Source organism: Melanotaenia boesemani, chromosome 11 (assembly GCF_017639745.1).
Source record: "Melanotaenia boesemani isolate fMelBoe1 chromosome 11, fMelBoe1.pri, whole genome shotgun sequence".
NCBI lineage: Eukaryota > Metazoa > Chordata > Actinopteri > Atheriniformes > Melanotaeniidae > Melanotaenia > Melanotaenia boesemani.
In genome coordinates, this window is record NC_055692.1 from 18,082,485 (window position 1) to 18,094,141 (window position 11,657).

At 39.5% G+C, this 11,657-nt stretch overlaps 2 protein-coding genes across 3 annotated transcripts; one reads left to right on the plus strand and one right to left on the minus strand.

Moving 5' to 3' along the window:
* Nucleotides 1-704: 704 nt before the first annotated feature.
* Nucleotides 705-7,723, minus strand: LOC121648582. The gene is made up of 14 exons (XM_041998784.1): nucleotides 7,665-7,723; nucleotides 6,718-7,578; nucleotides 6,451-6,613; nucleotides 6,219-6,316; nucleotides 5,844-6,062; nucleotides 5,448-5,535; nucleotides 4,925-5,046; nucleotides 4,506-4,611; nucleotides 4,335-4,406; nucleotides 4,099-4,208; nucleotides 1,952-3,963; nucleotides 1,433-1,871; nucleotides 1,227-1,320; nucleotides 705-1,113 (listed from the first exon to the last, which is right to left on the minus strand). Exons 1-14 carry the CDS (start codon nucleotides 7,721-7,723, stop codon nucleotides 958-960), a joined length of 4,599 nt encoding a protein of 1,532 aa, XP_041854718.1. The 3' UTR covers nucleotides 705-957.
* Nucleotides 7,724-9,251: 1,528 nt separating this feature from the next.
* Nucleotides 9,252-11,609, plus strand: LOC121649355 (Rieske domain-containing protein). 2 transcript variants are annotated; one of them, XM_042000120.1, is made up of 4 exons: nucleotides 9,252-9,581; nucleotides 10,668-10,898; nucleotides 11,021-11,049; nucleotides 11,228-11,609. In XM_042000120.1, the coding sequence occupies exons 2-4, from the start codon at nucleotides 10,694-10,696 to the stop codon at nucleotides 11,513-11,515; spliced, it is 522 nt and encodes a 173-aa protein (XP_041856054.1). In that variant the 5' UTR covers nucleotides 9,252-9,581; nucleotides 10,668-10,693; the 3' UTR covers nucleotides 11,516-11,609. The 2 variants fall into 2 exon arrangements, with proteins under 2 accessions (XP_041856054.1, XP_041856053.1); XM_042000119.1 differs by having other exon boundaries at nucleotides 9,255-9,581; nucleotides 11,015-11,049.
* Nucleotides 11,610-11,657: the final 48 nt, after the last annotated feature.

An 11,657-nucleotide genomic window follows, 5' to 3' on the forward strand; every position in this document is an offset into this window, starting at 1 on the left:
GAGCTTAAGTTTGAAGTTAGGTTAGCAATATCAGCTATATTTTCTTATCTGTGCCTGTAAATTTTACTCAGAGCCTTAGTGAGATTTACTTTTAAACAGAAAAAGTAATAAGTCAAATGCCAAGATCAGACCTCAAAGTGACAACTAGATCCTTTCCATTGGTTTATCATACATAAAAAAAATCTACATCTAAAATCTACAGTTGTTTCCAACCAATCAAGAGAAACCCAGTAATCCAAACAAAATAAAACTGATATAACTGATATCTACTTCTATAGCCTATTCTTCTTACTTATTCTCTCTTGCTCTGTTGATTTGTATATGTTGTACATAGATTTGTATATTTTGTTTATTATCTGGTATACAGATTTGTATGTTGGTTAGCTGCTTTATTTATTTTTGTTGCTTTATTTATTTTTGTTATCTGAGTCTTTTGCACCAATGCATACCGCTGCAACCCCTAATTTCTCTTTGGGATCAATAAAAATATCTATCTATCTATCTGTCTGTCTGTCTGGCTCTGTTTTATAGGAGTGTAATAACTACATCCAGAAAATTCTACCAAATATATTCAACATGAGAAAAACACATTTAATCAAGTTTATTATTATTATTTTTTTTTAATTTATTTATTTATTTATTTTTTTTGCTAAAAATTATTTTAAAGTATTTCAAAGTATTTCATAACACAGAGGTTTGGGAGAACTGTAATTTAAATTCTCTGTCCTGTACATGCTGCAGAATTGACAATAAAGCTGACTTTGAAAAAGCTTTTGGTAACAACTGTCTTGATGATACACACACAAAAAAACACCAATAAATGAAGTAACTTAAATATAAGAATAAACATGCATCAGAGGAAACTTACTGTGTACTTTTAAAAAGAATGACTTCATATAACATGACGTAAAATGCATGAAGCCTATTCTTTCTTAAAAAACATTCAGTTTACATAATTTAATCACAATAATTTTCTCCTCTTTGGGTTTGGGTTTGAGAGTTCATAGATTGAATAGGTTTCAGGTACGGCTGCAGCTGAGCTTTCATGCTGTGTGCACATCTTGCTTTTCTTTCCATGATTTCTGCCAGCTTGTGGACATATTCCCCCAATGCCTATTAGACAGGGAGACAAAGAGGAACAAAAATTTCTTTGAAATCTGAAGTTCATTAACATAAAGGAGTATATCTTAACTGAACTAACAATTGTGGATGTGATTTAGCCAAACCATGTCATGCTGCTGGCACAAAAGCTTCTTCTCTTTATGACATAAAGCTTCCATATCTTTCAGCTGCTCCAAATGGGCCTTGACAATACACCACCTAATGTTAGATTGGGTGAAATAACGTAGTATTCTGTAGTATTAGCATGTGCAAATCAAATTTACATTTATATTGGATGACTTCACAAAATACTGAGAACTCTGATACTTACTTGGCATGGTTCAAGTCATCCAGGGTAAGCAGATGGACTGTGGGTCTAATTTGCTGATTGCTCAATCTTTCTTGCCTACTTAACTCTGCAGGATTGTTTGGTTCGGGTGAAGTTTTTGAATTGCTGGATTGGTCTAAAAGTAGTGTATTGGAGTGAGCTGAGGAACATCCTGAGTGTTGTGTTGTAATGGAGAATGAATGTTTTTTGTTCTCATCACATGCATATTCTGGTGGATTTTTAAAAGTGGATAAGCCAGTGTTGCCAAAGTGCTGGACAGACGGTAACCTGACAGGAGTGTGTACAGAAGCACAGGAAGCAGCTTTAGGTGGGGATGCACTGACGTTGTTGTTAAAAGCTGGTACACTATGGTTTTTCTGACTATTCTCTCGATTCTGGTTTGAAGCCAGGGTACACTCAGGATTGTGAGGCTTGTTTGTACCTGGACAAAATAAGAAGCTGTTAACTGCTTTCAACACAGACAGACAAACAGAGAGAGAAAGAGAGAAAATGAACACTTACCTATTCCACAGACATTGTTTTTTATGTATATCTGTCGATCAGTATGATTACTATCACTAACAGCAGGATGGAGAGTCTTTTCTTGTGGCAGCTCCAAAAGAGACAGGCGAAATTCTGCATCCCCTTCCTCCACAAATTTCCCCTCCATTTCAGCACATGAGAGACACTCTTTTCCAGTCTCTCCACTCACTCTTTCAACCGGACAGGCTGATGTATTGCTGTTTCCCTGTAGAAACGAAGCTGTTGCAGCCTGTTGGTCCACTTGAAGCAGGGAGATGCTGAGTGGATCCATGATATAGCTAAAAGAATCCACAGAAGTCTCATCTTGAGGTAGAACAGACTTTTTGGTATTGACATCTGGACAGTTGTATGTCTTTGTGTAAGCAGAACATTTTGAAGGTGTGTTAAGGGACTCAGCAGGTATACATCCAACTTTGGCCATGATAGTGACAGGTAAAGTAGTTGACTGATTGGTAACAGAGTAGGTTGCTTTCTTTCTCTGGCAAGTCACCTCTGGAGTATTTTGCAGTGGTAAAGTATGAATATTGGCATTGCATCTAGTATATTTTGATTCGACAGAAGGCTCACTTGGTTTGTTTGAGGTCAGGAGTGTGTAGGCATATTCAGATGGTGAGAGGGGCCTTTCTGCAGGAGCTCGCTGATGCTGAAACTCAAACGGAAGGTGGGTACAGAGGCTGTTGCTGTCATTGCAACTGTAGGTAGATCCTACGCTGTAGCAGTTAGCTGCTTCTTTCTGCTTAGTTCTCCAATCTCCATCATTCGGGATATCTGAGGTATCCAGTCCCTCTGCTTCTTTCTTATTCTCTGCAGGTTCCATCTCTGTGGCTGCTACCCAAGCACACTTCCTCTCTCTCCTTTCCAGTCCAGCTGTTCTTTCATAATCTCTCCTGACTTTTGCTTCACCTCTTGCCTTAACTAACCCACTGCTAACCCTCTTCTTATTTTCACACCAGTCTTGCCTAAAGCTTGCTTCTATTTCTTCCAAAGAAACCATTGAGTCTTCACTACTGCCACTGTTTCCTTGAGCATCCTCATCCTTATTGTTACAGAAGTTTGAAGATGTTTCGGTTTGTATGTGAGTCTCACCACCAGAAGAAGGTATTTGCCCTCTATTATAACCAACTCTAGCCAACCTGGCCCTGCATGCAGGTGAAGTGTCTTCCAAAGCATGGTACATTTGGGCAGAGAGGGAAGATAGAGAGCCTTGAGCAGAAGAAGAGAAAGATTGGCATGTTGGAGATGAGGAGAAGTGGACAGATGGTGAGGCTGATGAGGGTATAAACTGCTGCAGCTCTTGATGATAATGTCTGAGGTGCCTCTTCCTCTCCATTTCATCAATGTAAATATGTAAACCTCTTTCACTTTGCCTCACTACTTCACTGCTTGTGTTTCTGCTGTTTTCCACTTGTCTGCTTGGTTCTATCCATTCTGTTTCCAATCTTCTTGTCTCTTTCATAGTGTGCTGCCAGCTCTCTTTTACTCTGTGGTAGAATCCAGATTCCCGCTCAGTAAAAGCTAGGCAAGCTTTACGAGCTCCTTCTTGTTTTTGCTGCTCATTATTTTCGTGTTCCAACACTGCCCTGCCACTTTTCTCTCTAACGCAGTGATTGTGAGTGTTTCCATAACTTTCATTTTCTACTATCCTGGTCTCTCTTTCATTTGCTCCTTTTCTCCCATGACATTTATCATTCCTCCCCAGCCAGCCTCTAATTGGTGTAATACATTCAAGTCCAATCCCTTTTCTGGCCACTGATGGTGTTTCCTCTCCACATATATTGCTCTTGGGTGTTGAGCAGAGAAGTCTGTCCTCCGTGTATAACTTTGTTGTAGGTGTATTGAAACCAAAAATATCACTTTGTTTCCCTAGGTTTGGGTTTTTAGGGGTCCCAGTCCTGTTACTGCCGCTGCTTTTGTACAGGCAATGTTTGGAGGAAGGTACCATCTTGCTCCCTCTTCCCTTTAATCCTCCTGCTCCCCTCAGTTCCTTCACTCTATTAAAAAAATAAAATAAATTTAAATTATTATGTCACATCATTTAGGCAAAAGTGACTAAATTTCCAGTAACTTGTCAGATATATCAGATTTCTACCAGTATAACTACTAACTCATTCTCACTAAATACTTACCGATCTGCATATCTCAGTGTATTGAGTGTGTGTTCGGTTGCTGGGTGACCAGGAGAAATATTTGCAATCATGCATGTCATTGAGTCACCAACAAATGAGTCTTTTAAAACCTTGAATGAGAATGAAGTAGACTGATATTAAATCACAGGGGAAGTTAGGGGTCGAGGTGGAGAAACAAGAACATCAGGTATGATATTCATGTATGCTTCTATCATTAGACGCTATAATCTTCTTACCAGAGTAAGTTTGCTTTGTCGAAAAGGTGTGTGTGATTCTTCTTTGTCAAGAGAACGAATACATTCTTTAAGCTGAAGACAAAAAAGGAAAAAAAATAACATAAGAAATAACATATTCTTATGTGTCTTGAGTGGGATGTCTGAGTATGTGATGCTGTCTGCAAAACTTACTGCCAACAGACTCTGGTTGATCTCAGCTCCCTCTATACGACTCTGCCTGTCATGTTCTTTGGCGTCTGATGCCCTTTCACTTCCTGCCAGGTCAACGAACCACATTCTGCACAGATACACACAACACGTGCACTTCTTTGCTCAGTCCTTTCGTGCAAATGCTAGTGGTCTTGAGGCTAATGCTGGTGGTCTCCTTACTTTGTTGTAGCCCAGGGCACAAAGCTATTAGGAAAACTGCAAACCATAAACTAAAAATATAACTAGAAGGAAACTCTGGGTATGTAGACCTTCATCAAGTCAAACAGGTCACTCTTTATGGCACAAGTTCACATCTCAAAAGCTTGAAAGCTAAAAAGAAAAAGCAAGTCAAACAAATCATAACATACTCAGCGAAAACAATAAAATGTATAATGTCTCACCTTCCAGTTATCTGCTTGTTTGGATCTCTAAGCTGAATTTGAAGCAAGGCGTGGGAACGAGAGGACAGTGGATTCACACCACTCACCCCTTGTGTTCGTTCTGCTGTACCCTGTGAAATCACCTGGCAAAGGCAACAAGAGGTGCAGGTGATGTAAAAGAAGGGTGAGAAAGTTAGCCATAATTGCCACCTAGAATACAGTAATACTATAGATTTTTTTCTTATTAGATAACATCTGAAGAATTGAAGGTATTTAAGAGTGAGCTGATGTATCTTTGAGGATGTCAGCAGACCCTGATCGACCTTACTGTCGTGTGCTGTATGCTGAACTCCTCTTTCTACCTATGCAGACCTGTTTCCATACTGTCCTTTCTGATTGAAATTAAAACACAATTTTTTATCTCCTGCCATGAATTTTGCAATTAAGATTAATTTTTCTTCTTTTAAAGGATAGATCACTTATTTTAGAATCACAGTCCTTGTATAAATATGCTCTATGTGTTGTGATGTTAATCATCACAAACCTCCAGCAGTGAGCTGACAGAGTCCACTCTGACATCACGCAGCCTTGAAATGTGAACCACTTTTTGTCCATCCTCCCTGGCAAATAACCTCCATAAGGAAAGAGAGATTGAGACAAGGAAATCAAGCTTTATTATTATAACTGAATGAGAGTGAAGATTCTGGTTATGTGACACTCACATTTCTAAAGATTAAATTATCTTAATGGGAAAACTCAAGGACAAAGGTTGTAATGACAACATGTTATGTATATATATATATATATATATATATATATATATATATATATATATATATATATATATATATATATATATATATATATATATATATACAGTACAGCAAGTGGTGGCTGTAGGTAATTGATGAAGTAAAGACGTATTTTCACATCTGCACACCTTTTCCTGTGGTCCAGCAGGTCATACAGTTGACCACAGTAGATTTCAAAGAAACTGACATAAACCAGCAGTGATGAGTATCTGTATGTGGTGGACAGATGAGTGAAAATGTCCTGAACCGCCAGAGCATACAACCCAGGTTTCCCAGGAGACGAGCCGAGCATGGTGTAAGTCTTTCCTGCACCTGTTTGTCCATATGCAAAGCAGGTGGCCTTGCCCCTGTGGACACACATTATGCAAATGCAGTATAGGTGGACTGGAAACCAGACAAAGACAAAGAGCGGAAAAATTTGAGCTGAAACTTTAAGCCGATTTCCCCCTGTACACACAAACACACACAAAAATGTATGGTGCCAATGCACAGCACAAACCTACCCACTGAGCATGTGCTGCACCAGAGGATAAACTGTTGTTTGATACATGTCTTCATTCGAGCTCTCCTCTCCAAAAACCTGATCAAAGTAGAACTTGTGCTGAAGGACAAAAGAACAAGGGACAAGATACAGCATGACATAATAAAACAAGCAAACAATGTTGATCTGGTAAAGCCACAGTTGTAAAATCTATCTAGCATTGTAGGATTTATTTATTGTCTCTGCACATTTACCTGCCGTATGTATTGTGTGAGATCCACGGCTTCTTTGCTTTCATGGACAATCACACATTCTCCACCTGGAGTTGTCACCACATCTGTCTCTCCTCTTCTGCACTCTGCATGTATCAAAGGTCTTTTCCTCACACACACACTAATTCGCTGTCCTCCCACTTGCCTGTATACATACATGTAAAAAAACATGCATGAAATATTTAAGCAAACAGTTGTCATCACATCCTCCAGAAAGGTGAAAGAAAGATGGATGCCACTGCAACTCACTTTTTGTGTGGAGCATGAGTAAAACTCAGTGGCAGTCCATAATTGTAGCCAGCTGTTCCCTTTGCTTCATAAACAGGTATGAGCTTGGCCATGTCTGTGTAGTGATTTGTCTTTCGAGAGATTTTGTTTTTGTCTTTGGGTTTAAATGGTTTGTTGTTAAATGTCTTTGGCATCACTGTTGCAGGACTGGGTTTTGGATTGTTGAATGTCTCTGTGTTTGGTGGTAATCTGGTTTTTGAGTTTAGGGTGGAATTTTCTCCTCTGATGCCTAGCTTATTGCTTTTTCTGCTGGGACAGTTACACAGACAACAACCGCTATGTACATCTAGCTTGCAGTTGTTGCTCTCTTGATTGCCATATAGCAGAGCATTTCTGCTGTGAAGCTGAAGTTCCACAGGTGTGACTGATCCTTTTTCCTGGATGTGCTTATTATTTCTGTTATGACTTGCAAAGGCATGAACAGTATCTGCAGGATGAGAAAACAGCCTCCGCTGAAGATCAGTGGGTTCGTCACTGAAGTCAAGACGTCTTCGAACGTGTGATAGTTTAGCAAAACTGGGTACATTAGGACTAGATATAGCAGCTCCATTTTCATCCTGATCCTCATTCACGTCTTCGCCAGGATTTTGATAATCATCAGAACTGCAACCACCCACTGCAGAATAGCTCTCATCACCTTCATCATCTCCACAAACAATACCATCATCATATGCAAGGCTCTTCGGGTCAAGATTTTTCACTAGTTGGACCAGATGAAAAAGCCGAGTCCTGTCCTCCATAGAGCAAATTCCCAGGAGGGGATAGTCTTCCATGCTTAACCCTGAAATGTGGTCTGCATGGCAAACACCCATCAAAGTAAACCTAAGGGACAGGACAAAGAAGAGGACAAATAATGTTATTGGAGATTACAGAGCAACCATGAGTTTTGATGTCCTATTTCTGCTTACCTTGCGTAGTGACGCTGTAGCCCAACAGCTTTCAGACACTCGTACAGACATATTGTCATTTCCTACACTACCTTTTTCTCTACGTTTCGTCCTTTAGTTCACCCCACCTGCCCTGAGAGAGGCAGACATGTCACTTTAGTCTCTCCATCAGTTGGTCACAAAAAGCAAAGACAATCACAACATAATTATACAGTTATGAGCTAAACTTTCACAGAAAAAATTAAAAATGTTAAAATCTTTGTGCTATCCCATCAACACTACAAAACAGCATGTTTTATCTAGCGATTTCTGTCAGAGAACTATAGCCAATGGTTGCTCTGTATCATTACTATCCCTGTGTTCTGTTGATGGTGAGCAAAACGTGAGACACCAGTATGAGGCTGAAATCTGACACTAGAGTAGGATGGAGCCATTGCACCACCCTGCAGCCGTCACACATTTCTCTACAGTGTCAAATATAAATATAGCAAACACAGCAACTGTTGTGACTTCTACTGTAGATTGGCCAGCAGCTGCACTGGTCTTGAGGTATTGGCCTGACTGAGACCATCTTCAAGACTGTCCCACTCAGTGTAACAACCCCACAGCTCCTTTCCCTCAGGCTTAGCCACAGTCTTTACAGTTAATCCATACTGCAATATCATACACGGTTTTGGGAACAATTAATTAATCAAACTTAAAGTATTATAGCCGTAAAGCATTAGGTAACAAGTACTGATTTTTAGTCAGTTTGATGTTAGAACAACCCCCTCCATAAACAAAAGTTGGTATGCTTTATAAATCATCATTATTCTGCTTACAAATTCATTTCATGTATGACTATCGTAAAAGCATTTAGTTTGTCTAAAATATGATAATATTCAAAATGACTCACTCTGGACTTCAGCTGCGAAAGATAACTGAGAGAACGTGTAATGTTTAACTAACCAAAGGCATTAATTTTTCAATAGGTTGCAGGCTTGAATTGTATTTCCCTACACAGAATGTATCTCCATAACAACGAAAAGAGTTCAAAGCGCTCTCTTTTCCCGCTGTACACGCGAGCCAAGTCCCAGGGAAGCAGAAACGTCAGACATTAAATGTTAACAGATATAAAGGCAGAATTCTAGAGACGACCGGTCCGACCAAACAACGCTCAGTTCAGCATTACATTGAGAGATAATCCATCAAAGGGCTTAAAGCCCACCAGTAAACCCATTAAGACAAAAAGCTCTTGCACACTAAACCATCTACCCCACTGGGTTTATTGCAAACTGAACGACGAGCTATAAGAACAGATGGAGTGGGGATGTCTGTGCTGTGTTTCATACATTGTAGGTGGATTGCATAGAACATACACTATCTGCCCTGAACAATGATGATAGAAACTTTACTGAAAGAAAGAAAGAAAGAAAGAAAGACAGAAAGACAGAAAGAAAGAAAGAAAGAAAGAAAGAAAGAAAGAAAGAAAGAAAGAAAGAAAGAAATTTTATTTGGTTCACACATTTATGGTAACTGATCGTTTTGCATTATTTCTGATCTGAATTTGGCGTGGGTAAAAGGCCAGTCAATCCGGTTAATCAGAGAGTTCCGTGTTTCACTGGGGATAAAATTGGATGTAACACACAACATTAGCTCTTCTTCCGTAAACTCGCTGGAAACATGCGTTCTTAATACTTAGAATTATTTGTTTTTCATCATTTGATACGTGTCCAAATAATTTAGCAAGCCTGTTTGATAAAGATAACGCGTCAGCGTCCCCACGTGGGGCATAATTTAAGCGAGATAAGCCGCATGCTAGGCTCCGGATTTCACTTTTATCTCTTCAAACCGGTTATTCTCAACAACCAGTTTGAAGACCACCAGAGGCGACCTGGGACAATGTCTGTTACCACGACAACCAACTACAGAGCATACGTTCACAGAGTTGTATAAAAGGTAGGTTAATTTAATGTTTAGATTGTGATGTAAATATTGTTCTCTTTTTGTCATTTTTAGCTGATTCTCAGTTCAGTGACATTTTAAAAATATCATTAATAAAGATGGCATAATTTCACAGAAAGAACTAGAACAGTGAGTAACCTCCACGTGTGTGTGTAACTGAATATAAAAACTGACCTCACTCTATGTTAGACAATACTTTAACACGTTTTTATTTTCTCATATTTTGCCATATTCACTATATTGCCATAAGTATTGGCTCACCTGCCTTGACTCTCATGAGAACTTAATAGACATCCCATTCTTAATCAAATGAGTTCAATATGACATTGGTCCACCCTTTCCAGCTATAACAAATTCTTCTGGGAAGGCTTTCCACAAGGTTTAGTTACTTTTTTATGCCATTCCTCCAGAAGCGCATTTGTTAGGTCAGACACTGGTGGTTGATGAGGCCTGGCTCTCAGCCTCCACTCTAGGAGTTGTATTGGGTTGAGGTCAGGATGCTGTGCAGGCCAATCAAGTTCATTTACACCAAACTCGCTTATCCATGTCTTTAAAGACCTTGCTGTGTGCACAGGTGCACAGTCATGTTGGAACAGGAAAAGACCATTCCCAAACTGTTGCCACAAAGTTCAGAGCATGGAATTGTCCAAAATCTCTTTATATGCTAAAGCATTCAGAGTTCCTTTCACTGCAACTATGGGGCCAGCCCAGCTCCTGAAAAACAACCCCAAACTTCTTGCACAGCTGGCATTCTATCACAGTCCCATGCTGGAATTCACTGAGCTCCTGAGAGTGACCCATTCCTTCACAAATGTTTGTAGAAACAGTCTACATGCCTTGATTTTATACACCTGTGGCCATGGAAGTGATCGGAACACCTGATTTCAATTATATGGATGGGTGAATGAATACTTTTGGCAATGTAGTGCATATTTTATTTTTTAAATAGGCTATGCTCCAATGAGAAATTCACAGGAAATGTACAGGAGTTGCTAATAACTATTCAACTTACCTTTTTTCTATAAATCGTGTAATCAAAAAGTTGTTTTGTGTTTTTTTTTATTATCTGATCATTACCAGGAAGTCACCTCTAAGAAATCTTCAGTATGTCCTCTGAGGAAGAGATTTCCCAGAAATCCTCTGCTTCATTGTCTCCCCCTTCTTCCTCATCCCCTCCTTCCTTGCACTTCATCGGGAAGAAGGAAGACATTGTCAAGGCTGGGAGGGTTACGAAGCTGGTGAATGGGTGCAGAGATGTTCTGGTCTTGTACCACCAAGGGCAGCTTTATGGAATGGACATGCGCTGCTACCGTAAGCTTTGAGTCTGTGGGCGTTGTTGATGTTGACATTTCTGCTGCAGCTCATCCCAGTCTTGAAATACTGCAGTGTATAATACATTGTGCTTTTTTTTTTTTTTTAACTGAAAGATTCAGGGGGCGCGTTGCAGTATGGAGACATTGAGGTGATTTTTCTGATATTATGTGTAAATATTAAAGTACATTTACTCAAATACTATATAACAGGCACTACTTGACACAGTTCTGTAAAATAATTAACTATAAAATAACGTTTTTTTTAACAATGTCATTACAGCAACTCATATGTATTTAACACCCAACTTCATGTTATGTCACCGTTAGGAGTTTAACGGACGGCTGTGCATTGTCTGTCCATGGCACAAGTACAAGATCACACTTGCAGAGGGTGAAGGGCTTTACCAAGCTGTGGACGATCCTACAGCCAAACCACTGAGGACTACGTGGCGCTCCAAGGGTGTCAAGCAAAGAATTCATAAAGTCACTGAAGTCAACGGGGATGTGTACATAACACTGAACGACTCCAGTGAGGCCATCAACTCAGATGTCTACCAGACTGAGAAATACAGGACTGTCTTACTCAAAGCACAACCAAAACCCAAACTAAAATAGAGAGATGACAAAGGATTTTTGCAACCCTATGCAACCCAAAATAACTTTCTACTTCAGAGATAGTTCAGGAAGCTTTGTGTGTCTTTTATTGAGATATATTGGCCAGGAGTTGCAGGATATTTGTTAAGTGTAGATTTTAGTA